The sequence below is a fragment of the Herpailurus yagouaroundi genome, unplaced genomic scaffold (genome assembly GCF_014898765.1).
Source record: "Herpailurus yagouaroundi ecotype Mexico unplaced genomic scaffold, PumYag 189, whole genome shotgun sequence".
NCBI lineage: Eukaryota > Metazoa > Chordata > Mammalia > Carnivora > Felidae > Herpailurus > Herpailurus yagouaroundi.
Window position 1 is genome coordinate 15,807,716 of NW_024412420.1, and position 21,749 is coordinate 15,829,464.

Here is a 21,749-nt window from a genome sequence, read left to right on the forward strand (position 1 = left end):
CGACCGCCCCGCCGCCGCACTGCGCAGGCGTCGCCGGCCGCCGGTGGCCGAGGGACCGCGGGCCGAGGGCCGGGCGGCAGGCGGAGCCGGGGGCGGGAGGGACCCGCGCCGGGGAGCACCCCGGCTGAGAGCTATGTGTTGAAGCGGGTTTGGGTCCCAAGAGCTGGGATTACCGGGCACCACTGCCTAGAGCAAAACCCCTGGCCGGAAAGGTCGTTTCCCGACTTAAAGTTTGCATGACAAAAAAGCCGCAGGAAAGGAGCGGATCTGAAGGAGCCATAGAGTGATTTCTGGAAAACATCCAGAAGGTCCTTAACCGGCCCCACTCCTCATCACAGAAGAAAACGCGCGGCTGACACAAGTCCGCAGGGCAGGAAGGCCCTGGACAGCTGGGCCAGCGTGAACTCTAATCAGCTTTACTCCCTTCTGCCTCCTCTGACTCGGTTTCCTGGAATTGAGGGTCTGGGGAGACAAGTGCTCAGCAGTGGAAGAGGGCAGCTTGATGCTACACTCATCCAGAACTGGACAACTGAAGTGGGCAACAGGAACTAGAATAAATAAAAACTCTTATATGGTGTGGGTGATCACAGTCCTGTTCTGGATTCAAGGGCTCGGAAGGTGTGGGGTGGCCTTCAGCCTGAATGGTGGGGGAGGGGAGAAGGAAGGAAGACAGGGACAGGAGAGAGTTCCAGAATCTGAGAGCACAATCCTGAGAGTGAGCTCACTGCAGGCCCAGGATCCTGGAACTTGGGCTGCCTGATGGGCCCTATATGAAAGATGTAGTAGGGAAAAGGAGCGACAGCAGGCTAAAGGGCCCCCCCACAACCCTCCCGACACCCTAGGAGAGCAGTCTCTCTCCACTGGTCCCAGAGTGCCATGGAGATGGAGAGCGCGGCGGCTTCCACACGTTTCCACCAGCCTCACATGGAGAGGAAGATGAGCGCGATGACCTGTGAGATCTTTAACGAGCTTAGACTGGAGGGCAAGCTCTGCGACGTGGTCATCAAGGTCAATGGCTTTGAGTTCAATGCCCACAAGAACATCCTCTGTAGCTGCAGTTCCTACTTTAGGTATAACAGGGTTGCCAAACTAAGCCGAAGGGGTACTTGGGCCTATTCTGAGACATTTTGGTTCATTTCATGTTTCCCAACCTGTCACCTTACATGAGGGACACTGTCAAAACCCTGGGCTCCTGTAGCCTGGTTCCTTTGTCTTCCTGTGTCTCTTCTGAAGAGACACAACTGGGGCTGGGGCCTCTTCTCTCTGGTTTTCAACTGGATTCCAACCAACTATTGGTGGGCCAGGTGCTTTTTTCCCTTTGATTCTCACCCTAGCATACCTTTGGGAAGGCAACCATAGTGGATTTCCTACTTAAACCTAGAGGACAAGTGCCCCTTCAGCTGCCCTGTGTGCCCCATCCCAGTAGAGACCATCTCAAACAGGGTGATAAATTAACAAGGATTGAGGAGATGGGAAGGAGGATTCGGGAAAGCATCAAGGAAGTATTTACCAGAAGATAAAGGGAGTTTAGGCCACAACCACTGTCACCCAGGAAATGGCAGAGCTATTTTGTTCATGAGCCGAAAATGTTTGAGTAATCAATTCCGACGAACATATGATAAATGTGTCCCATCTGTTGCTAAAAATGCTCATTCATCTAGACCTACAACAGGGTCTACAAAAAGACTGGAGAGTGAATATTTTAAGGCCTGCAGGCCATACGGCCTCTGTCACAATGACTATACTTTGCCTTTATAGTGGGAGGGCAGCCATAGACAATACTAAATGAAAGGGCATGGCTGTGTTCCAATAAAATTATTTACGGACACAGAAATTTGAATTTATTACAATTTCCAGGTGTCACAGAATCTTTGTATTCTGTTCCCCCCATTTAAAAATGTGAAAAACATTCTTAGCTTATGGGCGGTACAAAAAAAAGAGGCGGGTCGAATCTGGCCCAGAGGCTATAGGTTTGTAGACCCCTGCTCTAGAGAAGAATCTGATCCATATTTCTTTAAACCACCTAGAAAAAGGAAGCAAAAATTTATTAGGGTAGGGACTTCTGTCCTGTTCAACAACTTAAAAAGTACCTAGCTATACAGTAGGAGCCCAATACATAGTTTTGGGATCGTAGTCATTTGTTCATTTGATAATTATTTATTGAGTGCTTATTTTGTGACGGGCACTATTCTGGGTACTGGAAATGATGAATAAAGAGAGAAATATTTCTGTTCTCATGAAGCTTACCTTCTAGTAGGAGGAACAGGCGTTCAGTAAATAAAACACAAAGCAGATTAAGTGCTGGGGGAGAAAAGGAAGGTATGGAGAGGAGGGTGGTGATTTTAAACAGGATGATCTCTTTGTGGACAAAATGACATTTGAGCAAAGACTTTAAGGGGATGTGGGAGTGAGAAATGAGGTCTGCAGAGGGGGAGCCTTCCAGGAAGAGGCAACAGCATATACAAAGGACCAAAAATGAAGCACCTCTGGGTGCATTCAAGGAAAGCAAGGCGAGTGGGACTGGAATGGAATAAGGGGGAAGGTGGGAGGAGGTGGCCAGAGGTATTACTGGTCCCGATCTCAGAGGACTTCTGTGCTCCCTGAGAAGCGCTTTGTATAATAATACTCTGAGCCAGAAGGGATCTCAGTGGAAGGTTCTGAGTGGAAGAGGAACATAAACTCGTAAGGAGGTTGGGGTAGAACTGTAAACTCCAGAGGCATCAACGGCAGAAGCAGGGGGATCAGTTAGGAGGTTACTCCCAATCATCTAGGTGAGAGATGGTGGTGGCTTGGACCCAGGAGATAGCAGTAAGAGGTGTGATCAGATTCTGGGTGATGTGTCAATTTAACAGTGCTCATTAAAAAAGTGTTACTGCTCGGGGCGCCTGGGTGGCGCAGTCGGTTAAGCGTCCGACTTCAGCCAGGTCACGATCTCGCGGTCCATGAGTTCGAGCCCTGCGTCAGGCTCTGGGCTGATGGCTCAGAGCCTGGAGCCTGTTTCCGATTCTGTGTCTCCCTCTCTCTCTGCCCCTCCCCCGTTCATGCTCTGTCTCTCTATGACCAAAAAATAAAAAAAAAGTTAAAAAAAAAAAAAAAAAAGTGTACTGCTCAAGTTTAATTTCCTGAAGGAAGGTAGACTTCAGTTGGGATAGAAGAGACCTAGGTCTTACTTCCAGGTCTAGAGCCCAATTTTTCCATCCACAAAACGGGGGAAAGTTTTAGTTACCATGAGGAGAAGAAGAGTGACCAAAGTCAAAGTGCTTGGCAAGGTTCTCTTGCCCACTGTATAAAGCACGCACTCTACCCTCCCCTTCCCCTTCTTCGCACCAATTTGTTTCCGGCATACTCACTGTGCACTAGCTGGGAAATTTCCAAACTCTCAACAAACAAAGGTGGGGGAGAAACTGGAGAGAAATGTTTCAGTGGCTACTAGTTTCTTTCTTCTTTCCAGAGCTTTGTTTACAAGTGGCTGGAACAACACCGAAAAGAAGGTATACAACATTCCTGGCATTTCCCCGGACATGATGAAGCTAATTATTGAATATGCATACACCCGGACCATCCCTATCACACCGGACAATGTGGAGAAACTGCTGGCTGCTGCAGACCAATTCAACATCATGGGTATTGTTAGGGGTTGCTGTGAGTTCCTCAAGTCGGAGCTGTGTTTGGATAACTGTATCGGCATCTGCAAGTTCACAGACTACTACTACTGCCCCGAGCTGAAGCAGAAGGCCTACATGTTCATACTGCACAACTTTGAGGAGATGGTGAAAGTCTCGGCCGAGTTTTTAGAGCTCTCAGTCAGTGAACTGAAGGATATCATTGAGAAAGACGAGCTCAACGTCAAACAAGAAGATGCTGTATTTGAGGCCATTTTAAAATGGATTTCTCATGACCCCCAAAACAGGAAGCAGCATATTTCAGTTTTGCTTCCCAAGGTCAAGTTTAGTTATTTTTTTGTGGGATGCTTACTTGCTCATGTTTGGTTCATTTATCCCGGAGGGACTGTGCAAAGAGCCACGTTCAGATGTTTGGCAGATTCCGGGGCCGTATTTACACACACTTACATAGAAGGCCATCTCCTACTATTCTGCGGAATTGTGCAATTTTCTTTGCTCTTGGCATTGCTAGTTCCTTCTGTTATATTCTTTGACCAAAATTCTCCCTGGTAGTGGGGGAAAGAGACGGCAAGGCCTTCAAAAGAATTCTAAAGGGCCTTCTTTTCACCCTTTTTTCTTGTGAGTTTCCCCAAACCCCAGGCAGAAGTGGGACTAGACACCAAACCACGAGTGTTATACACAATTGTAGCCATCCGGGGCTAATTTGTGTTATTTATACAGAGAAACGTAAATATTCAATGACTGAACAATTGCCACAGCCTTTTATGGTCTAATAGTACTGCCCAGCGGCCAAGGAAGGGGCTAGCTCTGTGACCTTCTATCTAGCTCATTGTCAGCATCCAAATGTATACCACATCTGAAAAACAAATATTTAAAACTGTGAGCTGTAAACACAAAGTAAACACAAGTAAACAAACACAAAGTAAAATAAGACCCTGCTGCAATTCAAAGGCAGACTGTAAACAGGGAGTTAAGGACATGGGTTTTCCAGGTACCTTCACCTCATCTGACTTTGTGTTTCCTTCTCAGGTTCGCCTGGCCCTAATGCATGCTGAGTACTTCATGAACAATGTTAAGATGAACGACTACGTCAAAGACAGTGAGGAATGCAAGCCAGTCATCATTAATGCCCTAAAGGCCATGTATGATCTAAACATGAATGGACCCTCCAATTCTGACTTCACCAACCCACTCACCAGGCCCCGCCTGCCCTACGCCATCCTATTTGCAATCGGTGGCTGGAGTGGTGGGAGCCCCACCAATGCCATTGAGGCATATGATGCTCGGGCAGACAGATGGGTGAATGTCACTTGTGAGGAAGAGAGTCCCCGTGCCTATCATGGGGCAGCCTATTTGAAAGGTTACGTTTATATCATTGGGGGGTTTGACAGTGTAGACTATTTCAATAGCGTTAAGCGTTTTGACCCAGTCAAGAAAACGTGGCACCAGGTGGCCCCGATGCACTCCCGTCGTTGTTACGTCAGTGTGACAGTCCTCAGCAATTTTATTTATGCCATGGGAGGATTTGACGGCTACGTGCGTCTCAACACTGCTGAGCGCTATGAACCAGAGACCAACCAGTGGACGCTCATCGCCCCCATGCACGAGCAGAGGAGTGACGCCAGTGCCACCACGCTCTATGGGAAGGTAAGAATTGGGAGGGGGCAGACCAGGCCCAGAAGTACTTGTTTGGGGGTGGATGGAAAATAGACGTGGCAGCACCCACGCTGCAGTACTGACTCTGCAACTAGTGCCCCTTTGTAACTGTCCTTTTAGGTTTTACTCACTAAAAAGCAATACATGCGGGGCGGGACACCTGGGTGGCTCAGTCGGTTAAGCGTCCAACTTCGGCTCAGGTCACGATGGTCATGATCTCACGGTTCACGGGTTCCGGCCCCACATTGGGCTCTCTTGTCAGTGCAGAGCCCGCTTCAGATCCTCTGTCCACTGCTCTCCCCCCCCCCCGCCCCGCCCCTTCCCCTCTCACACGCTCTCAAAATAAACATTCAACGAAAAAAGCGACGTGTGCACACGTGGGAAAAAGATACTCAGAGTGTACGGACTGGTATCAGAGGGGTCCCTTTGCCACCACCATGCGTACACCCTTTCTTTCTGCTCCCCAGAGGTAACGATTTTAATAACCATGGGCCCCTCGTCACACAGGTCTACATATGTGGTGGTTTTAATGGAAATGAGTGCCTGTTTACAGCAGAAGTGTACAACACTGAGAGCAATCAGTGGACAGTCATAGCACCCATGAGAAGCAGGAGGAGTGGAATAGGTGTAATTGCCTACGGAGAACACGTATATGCGGTGAGTTTATCTTGTACCACACAAAAACGATAGCTCTGGATTTTTTGTTCACAAATTGGTTTACACTATTATTGGCCAGCATTTGGAAAGCATTATTTTCCATGGAAAATAATGGAAAGCGGGAGGTATGAAATCACTGGTCGTCCCTCAGCACCCCCCCCCCCCACCACCACCAAGAAGGCCTGAAGGCCTCTTCCTTGGTGAACAGAAGCAATGGCTCACAGTCAACCATGTTTCCCTTGCCGTCCATAGGTAGGTGGCTTTGACGGAGCAAATCGACTTAGGAGTGCAGAAGCCTACAGCCCAGTAGCTAACACTTGGCGCACGATACCCACTATGTTTAATCCTCGTAGCAATTTTGGCATCGAGGTGGTAGACGACCTCTTGTTTGTGGTGGGCGGCTTTAACGGCTTTACCACCACCTTTAACGTGGAATGCTATGATGAAAAGACAGACGAGTGGTATGACGCCCATGACATGAGCATCTACCGCAGCGCCCTGAGCTGCTGTGTGGTGCCGGGGCTGGCCAACGTCGGGGAATATGCGGCTAGACGGGACAACTTCACAGGATTAGCACTGCGAGATGAAGTAAAATACTCCGCTTCGACAAGTACCCTACCTGTATGAGCCTCTTCATTTAGCTAATAAAGAGTCTAAGCAATAAGAATTACCTCTTTTTTTTTTTTTTTTTTTTTTTAATAAATGCAGTGTTTAAACTTGTAAGAGTACTGGAAAATGTTCAACTTAAGGGAGCCAAAGGTTGGATGAATGAGGGAGTAAGAGGGAAGGAAGTAAGCATTTGTATCCGACAGTGTATCATTAAAAGGGAAAAGTCACACGGTACAAACCAGCTCTAAAGAAATATGTTTATTTAAAACTTACATTGAGACAACTGATAGCTTCAACACAGAACAAGATAGTTTTAGGAACATAAAACAGGCTATTTTACAATGTGATGTCTCAAAAGCGTCCTAAATTCTACATCTCCTCTGACTTAAAGGGAGATAGCCAAGATTATACTTTGAGTAGAGTAAGGGCTTGGATACTGATAGCCCCCAAAAGTCACTGTGTATCAGCTTGAATATGTATTTTACAAATAACTCAGTGAGCCCTAGCACATGGACCATAGTCTTCAAACATCTAGCAAGCTTAATTTTTCACAAGTGCATTATGCAGGAGGATTAAGTGAACAAGTGCTCTACTGTATGTGCTTCAGTGTCAGACATTCGTAGTGATGCTCAGAGAGTAAGACAAAAGCCCTACGAAGGTAATCAACAAAGAGCAGTTATTTGGCTATCTAATTAAATTCCTTGAAGCGAGATGGCTACTATATTATGTTATTGTTATTGTATTATGTCACTCAACTATGAGCTGTTTGGTTTCCAATGACCAGAGCACGTTATAATGTAGGCATTATAACAACAAAAATGGACTATTCTCAAGAAAGCAACAAACTGGAGTGATGGACTGTGCCAAAATGTTTGATAATTAAAGGAGAGACCAAAGCGTTTCTCAAATATTCTACAGTTAAATGGCAACCTAGAAATACCCTATTTTGCTAATGGAGGCAGGGAACCTACTTCACAATTCTGTAGACTTTCAAAAGACAGGAAATGTGGCCAACACACCCTTTTAATTTAAGCTTAATTTGAGGAAAGTACAAAAAAGTCCCTTTATCTATGTTTGATTAGGCCAAGTAACTAAAATATATGTTTAGTTTACTTGTCTACCTACAGTACAGTGTCTCATTAGAATTATGAAGCAGAGAATGAAGTATTTAAACATGACATGCTACACTAGTCAAGAAACAGAGAAAAAAGAGTGCCCTAGAAACTGCCTTACCAGTAGCCTGAAGAGTTTAAAGAGCAAAAGCACACAAGTCTTCGATAAACACTATCTTTCCAGCTTCAAACTTCTGTTCTATGTATTTTAAAAGTTTTTGGTCCCAGCAATACTATATAAAACTAAGTGATAAAAACAAAACTGATGTCAATCAATTTTGAGATTTTTTTTCAGCAAAATATTTTTGAGTTGGCACAGCAAAAGCAAAGTTGGATATACAAGATCTACAAGACATCATGCAAACGTCTGCAAGTGAGATGTACTACTTACACACTAAGCTCATGACTGACATTCTCAATATACACCACGGGTTTGTTTTTTTAAAAACCACGGTGGGGTAGGTGGAGGTGGAGGACCTCCATTCCAAGATACAAGTCATGCTAGGGGTTAGGTAAAGGTATTACTTTTTGGTCCTCTTTTATCCTTCCACAAAACAAAAACAAAAGCAACAACAACAAAAGGTTCACTTGAATACATGTGAAGCTGTCTTTTTAGAAGTTTAAATGACCAAACACATTCTTTAAGTTTTTCATCAGAAAGGAAATTTCTTTCCCAAAGAGCCACTTTAGGCTGGTTGTCATAATCAAAACCTTTCCAAATACTCTGGAAGTTATTTCCAGTTTAGAATTTCAGAATGTCAGCCTTGAACAGATTTAAGCAAATCTGGTTTCCTTTCCTATTAACAAGTTAGTTAGGATATTTCAGAGACACAAGTTATTGATGTGAAGTCACACGTGTGAATTCAAATATGAAAATTAGAAATTCACTAATCAGGAAAACCTGCACACATCATCATGCAAGGAAGGACTTACCCCTTCTTTTCAGCCATGGCCTACGCTGCCTGCTGAGTTAAAAAACAACAGTTTCAATCAAGTTTTCAGAACCAGATTATACCTAAATCTTATGAGTTATAATTTGTCGCATCATGTGAAAAAAGGCCACCCTCCAAAAACTTGGTAGTGACAGTCTTAGAAGACAACTCAGAGATAAGATCCAAAAACCTTACATCACACCTCCTGGACAGAAACTGCCATTTTAGTGAGCTGCTGAGTTACTTCACCACTAAGAAGAGGAAGTTTGCTAGGCGGCATAGTCTATCAGAGACGAGAACATCACTCAACGAGCTTTTCTGCCTCACGTGCATAGACCTCTCACAACTAAGAATGAGCACTTCTCAGAATTGAAATGGCTTTTATTAAAATAACTGCAAATGGAAATTGATAAAATGGTAGAGGTGGTGTAGGATATCCTCATACAGAAATAGGACTTGAAGTTTACGACCCCCACTCCAATCTAAATTAAATGGTTTTAAAGCAGATTTCCGACACATTTATTGAAAAACTTTGTCCTAGGCAAGGATACCAACTTAAAAATTTCAGGAAAGCTCTTAGTATAGAGTCCAGGGACTAGATATTAATAGTCTTGCAGCAAATTGAGAGCCAAAATTTCTGGTTGTGCTTTTTTCCTTTTGATGTTTGATACAGTAAGGTTAAGTATAATGGTCTAGGGAAAAAAATAATCACTGCACTTGGAGTTCAACTCCTAAAACAGTATCCTGGAATGTCTAAGAAGATGATATTCTGAAAGAAATAAGAAACATATACAATGGAGCCATTTTGCAAACCATTAGAGCAGGAGTCTTTTATGTTAACTGAGTTCTCATTTGTATAAAACTTGGGAGTGTGTTAGAGAATCAGAAGAATGCATAAGAATAAATAAAAGATAACTAAAGCAATAAATTTTTAAGAGCCTTAATTATGCACCTAAATTTGGTATTCAAGGCTCAGGTAAAGTCTGAATAAAAGTCTAGGGAAACTGGATAAACTACTAGAACAGTCAGGGCTGAGAAACAGTAAGGCTTCTCTTACGCAACATTTCTCTCAATTGTCACTTCCTTCCCATTTTGAGAAAAGTTTCTTTTATTTAAAAAAAAAAATTTTTTTTTTTAACGTTTATTTATTTTTGGGACAGAGAGAGACAGAGCATGAACAGGGGAGGGGCAGAGAGAGAGGGAGACACAGAATCGGAAACAGGCTCCAGGCTCTGAGCCATCAGCGCAGAGCCTGACGCGGGGCTCGAACTTACGGACAGCGAGATCGTGACCTGGCTGAAGTCGGACGCTTAACCGACTGCGCCACCCAGGCGCCCCGAGAAAAGTTTCTTTTAGAAAGAATGAGGAGGACTCTATACAATATACTTTAGAGGACAATTTAAAACTGAAGGCATTGTTGTATCGATTGTCATAGGCATTATTTACACTCATTAACTTATCCTCAAATACGCCTGCAACTTCTGAAAAAAGTGTTTACATGTTTTAATGCCTTTGCTCAGTCTACCTAATAATACTACTTTTCTTCTTAGAAAAACAAATTTCATATACATAACGTCCTCTGTATTAAATCAATGAGCTAAAGATCAACACTCTTGCCAACTACCATCATCTCAGAGTGATGGCTCCCAGTCTAGAACGGTTGCTGAAGAAATGGAAAATATTCAAAAAATAATGGGGCCAATCACAAATTTCTCACTAGTCATCTCTTCTAAAAATAAACAAAACAGCATTTCTAGATAAATACATACAACAAAACATCAATGCAAATATTCAGAAACCATCCTGCCGAAACATTGTGCTTTTCCCTTCAAATCTCAGTCTCACTATTGCACATACCTCCTGCAGATGAGGGCTCGGGCTCAATGCGTAAGTTCTGCTCTTTTCAAAACCACCAACCATTCAGGAAAAAATTAAAAGGAGTATCAAAGTAAACGTGCAAATAAAACTGTTGCTTAAAGCATGTTCAAAACATCAAGTCCCTAAGACAAAGGAGTTTTCACTTGTTGGCAGAAAAACAGCCAAGTAACTATACCTGGTTCTTCCACTTGTCATTAATAAGATCTAACTTGGCTAGCACATCCACACAAACCGAAGACAGACAAAGACTGCACACCAACAAAAATTACCACATATTAAATCGTGTTTCCCATTCTTCAGTTTTTAACTGTGTTTCCTTTTTTTGGGGCAATAATCAGGTAGGTAGAAAATAAGTTATCGACATACTTTTTCAAGTAACAGTCTGGGGATCTTCAGCCTCACAAGACAGGTACAACTGTTTTAAGCTGCACCTATTAGAGCACCTAGCATTCAATCTGAGAGCTTGGCACTCTTCGCATGTTCAGGGCGTGCCGATGTATTTCTTGCATCTGTCTGATGCGGTCCTTCTGCCACATTAAGTTTTGAGGCATAGGATATCTCTGTGTGCCATGCAAGTACCGGTACGGGATCCTCACGTGGCAAGCAGTGGCTCTACAACGAGGCTGTGGCATGGGAGGAAGAAGCATCCACCGCTTTCTTTCAGCACAATATCGGTAGGCTTCTTTCCGGTACTGTTTGTCGATATCATCGCTGTTTTTCCAGCCTCCAATAATGAAAACGTCATCTCTGTAATAGCAGATAGCCGCTCCTTCGATGCTTAGGACTTCGGGAGGTAAGCTCTCAAGGATCTCATCGGACACTTGGCTGGCAATTTTTCTTACTGCCTCTTCATTTTCTAAAGAATAACTCTTGGGACAGCATGATGCCGTCTGGTAAAAGTTTGAATTGACCACAGACATTTGGAAAAAACAGTAATTGTCAATAAGCGGCAAAGATTCCACATCTTGCCACTGTCGAGTCTCCGTATCATAGCAGGTAATTACAGCCTTTAACCCATCTTCGGTGTCCCGGTCCACGGGAGTGCGGGCAGCGATGTACACAAACCGGTCTTCGATGGCTAGTGCTTTGACATCCCGGAGGATCTTTGGTGCTGATTCCAAGTTGTGCCATTTATCAAGCTCAGGATTATAAACAGTCACGTCTTTGAAGCCAGGGCTGAAGTTGCCATGCCCTCCAATGCTGTAGAGCTTCCCTTTGACTTCTGTTAACCCAAAAGAATGCTTTCTTGTCATCAGACTACAAACATGTTCCCACGTATTCAAATTTGGGTTGTATCTTTCCACAGTTTTAGCAAACCCTGGTTCCATCGATCCAGCAACATACACGTAGGACTCTGTTACTGCAACGGCATGTCCATCAAGGTGATTATGAATATGGGGCAGGTTTACCCATCTGTCCTCATCGACAAAATACCCTACACATTCACTTAAATAATCCCCTCCTTCTGACACGCCTCCAATAACCATGATCACGTCCATGTTTTGCCCATAGCGAGGTAATAATGAGACATGAGAGGCAGGATGCTGGAAGGTGCCAGACTGTATGTTTTCAGCTCTCAGAGCATGCCTCTCCACTGCATCGGCCACTAACTTGACGCAAACTTCATTATTGGCCACCAGCCTCTCTGGTTTGACATGCCGAGTAAGGTAAGTAGGTTTCATCTGGGACAATCTGAGCAATTTAAAAAGTTCTTCAAAGTATCTCTCTCTCTCTTCAGCGTTTCTCTGAACCCACTTCAACACTGTTTCAAAGAGAACCTCTTCAGAATCAACCGTGATTTCCAAGTCCGACAGCCAGTCTCGAATGAGATGGAAAGGTAAAGTATAAAATTCTTCATCCTGAATTACTTTGTGGAAATTTCTCCGTATCATATCAGCAGCTTTCAGAGCAAGTTGGCTCAGAGTATACATGTGAGCTAAGCTATGAATGGCCACACAATTAGAGAGATGAAGTTTCTTCTTGAGAAATTCTCCACAGAATTCTTTTAAACGAATTAACAGGAACCTAAAATCAAGAAAAAAGAATTTTCAAATATGCACATTTTATGTGGCTGCATTTTGAAAACATGTTATACATGTTAACATGTTTATACAAACTGAAATGGTAAGCTTCATCTCATTTTATGCCCAACATCTGAAAAAGGGTAAATCCCCCCAAATTAAAAAGGATGATGCTGAAAAGCGTATTTATTTTTTAATAATTTTTTAAAGTTTATTTATTTTGAGAGAGAGGAGAGAGAGAACAAGCAGGAGAGGGGCAGAGACACAGGGGGACAAAGGATCTGAAGCAGGCTCTGTGCTGATAGCAGAGAGCCGAACGCGGGCCTCAAACTCATGAACCACAAGATCATGACCTGAGCTGAAGTCGGATGCCCAATTGACTGAGCCACCCAGGTGCCCCATTATGCTGAAAAGTATATTTAAAAGCATATATAAAGTCATCTTTTTATATATATATATATATATATATATATATATTTTAATTATGCATATTATATAATATATATACAACTATACATGATACATGTAACATACACACAGTGGTGCTTTTCATTATGTAAGTTTTTCTGGAACATATCCTTTAATAAAAAGTACAACAGTCAGAGAAAGAAATACCATAGGATTTCACACCTATGTGGAATTTAAGAAACAAAACAAACATGCAAAGGGGAAAAAAAGAGAGACAAACCAAGAAACGGACTCTTAACTACAGAGAACAAACTGGATGGTGGGGGGGTGGTGAAATGGGTGATGGAGATTGGGGAGTGTACACTTATTATGGTAAGCACTGGGTAATGTACAGACTTGTTGAATCACCATGTTATACACTTGAAGCTAATATAACACTGTATGTTAACTATACTGGAATTAAAATTAACTTAATAAGGGCACCTGGGTGGCTCAGGCAGTTAAGCGTCGGAATCTTGGTTTCAACTCAGGTCATGATCTCATAGTTTCTCAAGTTCGAGCCCTGCATCAGGCTCCGTGCGGAGCCTGCTTGAGATTCTTTTTCCCTGTCTCTCTGCCCCTTCCCCACTTGTGCTGTCTCTGTCTCTCTCAAAATCAATTAATAAACTTAAAAAAAAAATAAAAAATAAAGTACAATAGTTCCATACTTTATTTTTATTGGCAAAGGCAATTCCCAATCCAAACCTGTCTATGCTATTCCTGTCCTAATCCCTTGTCAGTCACCAGCCTTTTCTTTGAGGCAGGGTCTCAGCAAGATACTTTATTAAGCCTTGACTAGATGGTATAGGAACTGTGGTTCCTGGGAGACTCTGTCTGTTCAATATCAGAAGGAACAGCAGTGGAGGCCTTGTGTTGAAGGTTTCAATCTCCTCTTCACTAGAGCTTTCTCCTTGGGCAGCAGATGATGGGGGGAGGGGATGGCAAGGCAAACTCAAACAACAGTAATGAACATATGGAAGGGGTCTGGCATGTTGCTGACTAGAAGTTGTCTGCCCTCCTAAATTCATTTGAAGTTAAATTACATACCACAAGTTTCAGCTAAATCCATAAATCTAGCAGAACTCAGTCCCAAGGATGGCCACTTTGAGACCACTGCTTTAACAAGAGTAAGTCCCCAGAACTGAGAACTTTAAACAAAATATGGACTTTATCAGTCCAGGCCTCTCAATTCAGGGCTCTCAATTCAACCATTTGTTATTACAGTTATCGCGCTTAGTACCCATCTAACTAGGATATAAAGATGAGTACGACAGGCTTCCTTCACCATCTTCAGGGAACATACCATCTTAGAAGACAAAGACAAGGTAGAGTGGTAAGAGCTCTAGTGACTCTCAAAGATGTCTGGGTGCCAGGGTCACTAGATTCCCAGGCTGCTCGCACCCCCTACCTGGAGCTCCTATCTTTGGCATGGCGCTCCAGATAATTCTGACATATTCCCTTGGATAGGGTGTTTAGAAACATTGCTCGATGACAATAATAGCTAACGTATACTAGGCATGTTCCATGTGCTAGGCACTTCCTATTATTTCCTTGTAAGTGCCCTTGAAGGTAGGTATGACCGACAGAGTACTCGGGCGGTAGGGAGAGAGCTCTTGCCTCAGAGCTCATGGGTAAGGTTAGATATGACGTTGCCAGGCACTTAGTGCCCATCACAAGGCAGCTGCTCAAGCAGCTGACAGATGGACAGAAGTTCAACTGCCTGAGATGTTCTCTCCTAACCCCCAACTCCCCTATAAAGCAGGAGCAAATCTGAAAAAGGAGCCCACGTGAGACACAAACATAGCTTGAGTGGGTGCAATGACCTTTCTCTACTCATTTTCATTCAACAAACCTCTCTCTCAAATCTATACCTGCCCCACCCTACCCCACCCTCTCATGAACGATCCAAACTTGGGCTATGAGAAAACAAGCAATCAGAAACTTCATCTTACCACCACCCAATGTGCCTGTAGCTTTACCCTATATTCTGCCTTCCCAGTCCAGCTTTTCCATTATTAATACTGATTCTATCCCCTTCTTGATTTCAAGGACTTTGCTCCTGCCAAGAATTCCCCCACTCCTGTAACATGAAGTTCTCCTCTTCCACTGATTCATTTTTCTTCAGCACACAAACAAGCTCTAGTATCTCCTATCTTACTTAGATGGGGGAAAAAGACCTCCCTGGACTCTTCTCCAAACATGTCCATGTGTACCATTATTCTGACCCTCTTTATACGAAGACTTAACTTAAATGGCTCCTGCTAATGCCATCAAGGGTCTCTATATTGCCAAATGCAGGGATCACTTACGGTTGACAGTTGACAGGATAGGCTACTCCCTCCTCTATACCTTTTTTGTTTGTTTTTTTTTAAGGCTTCCTGTGAGACCCATCTCTTCTACTGGTTCCTCTTTAACATTTTGGAACCCCAGGGCTCAATCCTGCCCCTTCTCTGTCTACACTCTCTTCCTAAGTAATTTTTCATCCAGTCCCATGGCTTTAATTACCATCTTATATGCCATATTCTTCCCAATGTTCTTACATCCAACTGCCTATTCAGACATTTCCTGGACCCAAACCAAACTCCTGGTCTTCCCAAACTTGCTTTCCTACACTCTCCCACATCTTAATAAATAACTCCATCTTTCCAATTGCTTGTATCAAAAACCAGCAGTCCTTTCCCTTACACTCTGTATCAAATCCATCAGCAAATTTGTCCCCTCTACCTTCCAAACATATCTAGAACTGAAGCACTTATCATCTTTACTTCTCCTTCTTCAATCCAAGCCTCTGTCACCATTCCATTCCAACAACCCCCTAATCTTTTTGCTTCTGCCTTTGCAGCCCCTTCCTCACTGCCCCATCCTTTATTCATCACAGCAGAATTCTTCAAATCACATTTCATTGTTCCTCTGCCCCAAACCTTCCTATTTCATTCAAAATAAGAGCTCAAGTCCTTCACCAGGCCAACAAGCCCTATGGAATCTGGATCCATCCCCCATCTCCACCCTGGGGCCTCTCCCACCCCTCTCAACCTGCACCCATTTGATCTAGCCATGCTGGCCTCCCGCTATTCTCAAACATCCAGATAAGCCCCACCTCAGGCCTTTCCACCTGTGTCCTCAACCTGAAACACTTTTTTTTTTTTTTTAACGTTTATTTATTTTTGAGACAGAGAGAGACAGAGCATGAACAGGGGAGGGTGAGAGAGAGAGGGAGACACAGAATCTGAAACGGGCTCCAGGCTCTGAGCTGTCAGCACAGAGCCCGACGCGGGGCTTGAACTCACGAACCATGAGATCATGACCTGAACCGAAGTCGGACACTTAACCGTGAGCCACCCAGGCGCCCCCTGAAACACTCTTTACCTCACCTCCTTCAGTTCTTTGCAAAATGTCTTCTTCATGAGGCATTCTCTATCTACCCAATTAAAAAACACAGCTCCTCTCTATGAGCACTTTCTATGCTGAATTTCTCATCAAAGCTGTAACAATCATCCAACACGCCATCTATTTTAATTATTTATTGCCCATCTACCAGTGTGAGCGCAACGAGGAAAGGGACTTTTGTCTGTTTTGTTCACCAGGAAGTCCCAGCACCTTAGAACCCAGTGTCTGATCTGATGCATTAACAGGCACTCAATAGGTATTTGTTAAAATCATGTTCCTGGTAATATAATACTGCCAAAAGGGAGTCCTCCACATCTCTAAAAATGGCATTCACCTGCCTCCTAACCAGTCTCTGAAGCATCCGTTCCTGCTCCGTACAATCCATTTTCCACTGTAGCAGAATCCTCTTTTAAAATAATGAAATCAGGGGCGCCTGGGTGGCTGGGTCCGTTCAGCATCTGACTTCGGCTCAGGTCATGATCTCGCGGTTGACGAGCTCAAGCCCTGTGTCAGGCTCTGTGCAGACAGCTCAAAGCCTGGAACCTGCTTCAGATTCTGTGTCTCCCTCTTTCTCTACCCCTCCCCCACTCATGCTCTGTCTCAAAAATAAATAAATATCAAAAATAAAATAAAATAAAATAGGGGCACCTGGGTGGCTCAGTTGGTTGGGTGACCGACTTTGGCTCAGGTCATGATCTAGCAGTTTGTGAGTTCGAGCCCGGTGGCGGGCTCTGTGCTGACAGCTCAGAGCCTGGAGCCTGCTTCGGATTCTGTGTCTCCTCCTCTCTCTACCTCTCCCCTGCTCACACTCTTGTGTCTCTCTGTCTCTCAATAATAAATAAACGTTAAAAAAATAAAAAATAAAATAAAATAATGAAATCAGGAAGTTTCTTTACTCAGCTTCCCACCTCACAGTAAAAACCAAATTCCTTATTCCAGCGCATTTCGCAAACCCTTCACCCATTAGACCCAGCTCCATTGGGTATTTCCTTTAGTTCTTTAAGCCGAACTGGATCCTGACTGAGGGCCTTGGCGCTCTCTGCCTGGAATGTTCATCCCCCATCTCTGCATGGCCAGTTCTTTCTTGCCGTTTAGAGATCGGTCTAAACGTCACCTCCTCAGAAAGGTCTCTCCTCTACCAATCACTGTCCTTTCATCCTTTTTAAATGTCAACACAGCGCTGATTACAGGCAGACTTTCTTTTTCACTGCCTTTGTCCCTCCACCTGGAATCTGAGCTCCCTAAGCGCAGGGCGCCCTCGTCAGACCGGCCGCATCCTCGGTGCCCAGCGCAGTGGCCGCCCCACAGCACACAGTAGACGCTCAACAAGCCGCAAACAAACGCATCTCGTACGGGCTCCCTCGAGTCCCACCCGCAGGCCCTGCCTCCCCGCCTCCCCCGCCCCCTCCCGGGATGCGGCCCTCGGTGGGCGAGCCTCTCCGCCGCCCGGCGCGCGGCCCCCAGCAATTCGCCTACCTGTCGGCCAACTCCAGCACCTCGTGCACGCTGCCCGTGCTGACGCGGATGCGCCCGGTGTACATGTATTCGATAACGGCTTCCACCGTGTCGGGCTCGGGCCCGGGCTCCGAGCTCCACTTGCGCATCTCCACCCTGCCCGAGCGGGACTCCGAGAACTGGCCCGAGAGCAGGGGCGTGAAGTATTCGGTGGCGGCGGCCAGCACCGAGCGGTGGGCCCGGAACTCTCGGCCGCCCGCGCCGCCGAAGCACAAGGTAATGTCGCAGAAGAGGCCTTGGCGCCGCTGCTCGTTCTGCCTCCACGACAGCTCCGAGCAGTGAGAGCTGCACTCGAAATCCTCGGCCTCCGGGCCCGGATCGCCCCCGCTCGCTTCCATTGCAGATATGCCGGGCCCAGACCCGAAGTCCACCGTGCCGCTGCCTCGGACTTCGGCGGCCAGTCCTGCCGATCCGGCGGCGGCCGTCTCCATGCTCTCCATCTCCAGCACCTGAAGAGATGCGGCCGCTGCCGCCGCCGCTGCCGCCGCCACCGCCGCCGCCGCCATCTTGACGCCGCCGCGCCCGACCTCCGCAGTCTCGGAACGATTCAGCCGTTCTGGTGCGACACAGAGGAATTCTGGGAATAAATAGTGGGCGCAGGGCGGAGCTGGGCGCCGCTAGTGTGCGCACGCGCGGCCGCTCCCGCCCGGAGCCGCGCCACCTAGGAGAGAGCTGGAGAGGGCTGGGTAGGGCAGGGTAGGGCTGCCCCCCACCCCCTTCCTCGACGACCTCCCTCCCACGTGTCGTTGTCTCCTTCCCGTCAGAGTGGCACGCTCTTCGTGGTCATTTTGTAGGACAAAAGCCACCCTGGCCCGTCACCCATTGTTAGTGTCTCGGGTGGCGACAGTGTATTTTTAAAGATTTAAAATGGCTTTGGAGTAAACATGAAAAAAAACCTTAAGACCGAGCCCCCGCTCAGTGGACGAGGGCGAGCAAGTTAACTCAGTATCTCGGAACCAATTCATCTTCTACAAATAGGATAGTATCTGTTAGGAGAACGCTTAGGGATGCTTGTGTTTTACATAATGTTTGGTCCGTAGTTACTGTTGCAAACATACTTGTTTAAAAGATGAATAAAAGTCACTTTGGGGTTTTATTAAGTAAGGGAGTGGCTCCATTAGATGCATGCTTTAAAATATCACTGGTGGCTAAAGAAATAATGAAAAAGTGGAAGTAGGAGCATTAGTTAGCATATAGATAGATCAGAGGGATAATGAAAGGCTGAATCCGTAAGATGGGACAACCAGAGAAGTGGAAGAGAGGAGGACTCTTGAGCTTTTGGCTTAAGCATCTGGGTTACAGCTTTGTTCCTATTCACTGAAAATGGAGAGGTACCGATTCAAGGGAGAAGACAGGGTTGTTTTTTTGTTTTTTTCCCAACATTTTTAATAAGTTTATTTTTTTAGTAATCTCTATACCCAACATGGGGCTCGAACCCACGAACCCAAGATCCAGTTGCATGCTCCACCTACTGAGCCAGCCAGGGCCCCCCTGAGCAGGGGGGTTGAAGTTAGTGTTTTGATGAGTTCTGTGTGTGTGTGTGTGTGTGTGTGTGTGTGTGTGTGTGTGTAGAGATGGATGAACATTTTTAAAATGACATGTAGTGAAACAATTAGCACCGTTCAAAGGAATGGAGAGGAAAGGATATGGATGGCATGAGACAGTAGTGTGTCTTTATTGTTACTATATAGTTTATTGAAACCAAACTGATAATACAGAGAAGAGACTGAGCTGGCAGCTGCCAGAATCTTGCTGGATTATAGATGCAAACTGGCTGGAGACGAGTCCTTGAACCCAGACTTCATTAGCAAACTGATAAATCAGTTGCATAAATACAGAGGACATAGAACACGAAACATTTCACAGCTTTTTTTTTTTTTTTTTGCTTTGCGTTTCCATTTTAAACATATGTATGTTACAACTTTACATTTTAAATTACTACTCCACATGTTTTGTGACAATGGCTAAGGATGCAACGTCCCATCCCCCTGACGTAAACAGAGTTTGGTCTGCAACATAGAACATTACAGTGAGATACCAAACAAACCCTTAACACATAACATACAAAAAGATCTTTAAAAATCAGATTAACACAATGTTCTTCAGGTTATATGAGGAGGAAAGGAAAGTGGGAAAATAAGACATTAGGGATGCTTTAAACTGATAGTAACTTGAGGTCTTAAAAGTTTCATTCTCTTCCTCCAAGGGAAAAAAATTTTAACTAAAGGAAAAAAGAAAGCAACATCATAACACCCTACAATGAGGAACACTATCCTTACAGTGCTTAGATGCTTCCATATAATAAATACAGCAGGTAGCAGAGCAAAGGTCACAAGTATTGGCTTGGTTTATTTCTATGCTTATAAAAAAAGTACTAAGCTTCCTGGTGTGGAATGAACAGTGTTAGCCTGTGGGTGTCATCAGTGCCTGTACACCAGCAGCTGTTTACATTCCAGGTCCATTTTCTAGCAAGCTCCAGTGCCAGCCGTGTGCACGCTACTTCCCAGGGGATGAGCTCTTGTCTTCACTTCACTGACATATGGTTCCGGGCTCAGTTACATGCTCATATGTTCCGGAAGAACATATGAAATATCATCCCAAGGGTGACGATACAGCCCCTGCTTCAGCCTCTTCTGATCGAGATAGTGTCCTGAAATGGGGCAAAGGCATCTTTTTGTTAAGAGTTGGTTGAGTAGTCGGGGGCGCCAGGGTGGCTCCAACTTAGGAGCCTTAGGAACTTAGGAGGCTTAGGCCTCCAACTTCGCCTCAGGTCATGATCTCGCGGTTCCTGAGTTCGAGCCCCACGTCAGGCTCTGTGCTGACCGCTCGGAGCCTGGAGCCTGCTTCAGATTCCGTGTCTCCCTCTCTCTCTCTGCCCCTCCCCCGCCCGCACTCTGTCTCTCTTTCTCTCTCTCTCTTTCAAAATAAACAAACAAACAAAAAGAGAGTTGGTGAGCGATCTGCTAAAAGTTTGGCAAGGGGGAGAAGATGAGGACAGAAAATCTAATACAAAAAAAATGAGGAAGTAAATCCAGATCCACCACACAAGCGGATACCAGCCTGGCTAAAAGGCAACTGTGGGATTTCATTGTTTTCCTGGACTAGCAATCAGCCATTTCCAAGAACAAAGGAACCATGGAATGAATATAAAGGGGGAAGTTAAAGTAAGAAAGGAAGGATTAGAAACGATGAAGATCATGTGACATCTTCCTAGTAGAAACTTGCCTCCCAGGTGTTACAGCTGAACCATGGGGGGGGGGGGGTACCAAACCGAACTCTTAATAACAACAACTACCAACTCACCAATGAAGCCCATACTCCTTCCCAGCACAAAGATGCCATTGAGGGCTCCAATGTCAATATATTCATCAGCTTCCTCCCTGCAAACACACAATCAACCTGTGGTTTTAAAACGGCTCACATGACCCCCCCCTCCTCCCCACAAACAGTACGACTTCTGCCCAGGAACGAGAAAGTAGATCTCTTTGGTATCAAAGGAGAAAAAGGGTGCTCTGGGTGGTAGGACTACAGACAATTTTTGTTTTCTTCTTTATACCTCTCCATACTTTCTAAATCCTCTGTAATGAGCATGTATTGCTTTCAGAACTGGAAGGAAACCGCAAGCAAGCATCAATAAATGTAAAGAAGAAGAAAATGGGTGGCTTAATCGAAGTGTCCAACTTCAGCTCATGTCGTGATCTCACAGTTTGTGAGTCTGAGTCACACATCAGGCTCTGCTTGGAGTGTTGTCTCCTTCTCTCTCTCTCTCTCTCTCTCTCTCTCTCTCTCTCCCCCTCTCCCTCTCCCTCTCCCTCTCTCTGCCTCTGTCCAACACGCTCAATGTCTGTCCGTCTCTTATTTAAATAAATAAATAAATAAATAAATAAATAAATAAATAAATAAATAAATAAA

General features: G+C 44.9%; 3 protein-coding genes and 1 long non-coding RNA gene across 6 annotated transcripts in view; 1 reads left to right on the forward strand and 3 right to left on the reverse strand.

The window, feature by feature from the left end:
• The first annotated feature begins 876 nt into the window (after positions 1 to 876).
• Positions 877 to 6,603, forward strand: KLHL10 (kelch like family member 10). Its single transcript, XM_040497552.1, has 5 exons — positions 877 to 1,070; positions 3,452 to 3,941; positions 4,653 to 5,270; positions 5,787 to 5,936; positions 6,189 to 6,603. Exons 1-5 carry the CDS (start codon positions 877 to 879, stop codon positions 6,561 to 6,563), a joined length of 1,827 nt encoding a protein of 608 aa, XP_040353486.1. The 3' UTR covers positions 6,564 to 6,603.
• On the reverse strand, positions 1,825 to 5,510 carry LOC121045005 (uncharacterized). Its single transcript, XR_005797567.1, has 2 exons — positions 3,106 to 5,510; positions 1,825 to 2,872 (listed from the first exon to the last, which is right to left on the reverse strand). It is a non-coding gene; the product is annotated as an uncharacterized LOC121045005 (long non-coding RNA).
• Positions 6,604 to 10,732: 4,129 nt separating the features above from the next.
• KLHL11 (kelch like family member 11) lies at positions 10,733 to 18,387 on the reverse strand. The gene is made up of 2 exons (XM_040497551.1): positions 17,799 to 18,387; positions 10,733 to 12,492 (listed from the first exon to the last, which is right to left on the reverse strand). Exons 1-2 carry the CDS (start codon positions 18,341 to 18,343, stop codon positions 10,911 to 10,913), a joined length of 2,127 nt encoding a protein of 708 aa, XP_040353485.1. The 5' UTR covers positions 18,344 to 18,387; the 3' UTR covers positions 10,733 to 10,910.
• Positions 18,388 to 19,488: 1,101 nt separating this feature from the next.
• ACLY (ATP citrate lyase) overlaps positions 19,489 to 21,749 on the reverse strand; it is a 48,213-nt gene continuing 45,952 nt past the window's right edge. For all 3 annotated transcript variants that reach the window (XM_040497549.1, XM_040497548.1, XM_040497547.1), the window contains 2 exons: positions 21,141 to 21,217; positions 19,489 to 20,487 (listed from right to left, as the gene is read on the reverse strand). In XM_040497549.1, coding sequence (XP_040353483.1) covers positions 20,393 to 20,487; positions 21,141 to 21,217 — 172 coding nt within the window. In that variant the 3' untranslated portion in view covers positions 19,489 to 20,392. The remainder of the gene's footprint in view (positions 20,488 to 21,140; positions 21,218 to 21,749) is intronic.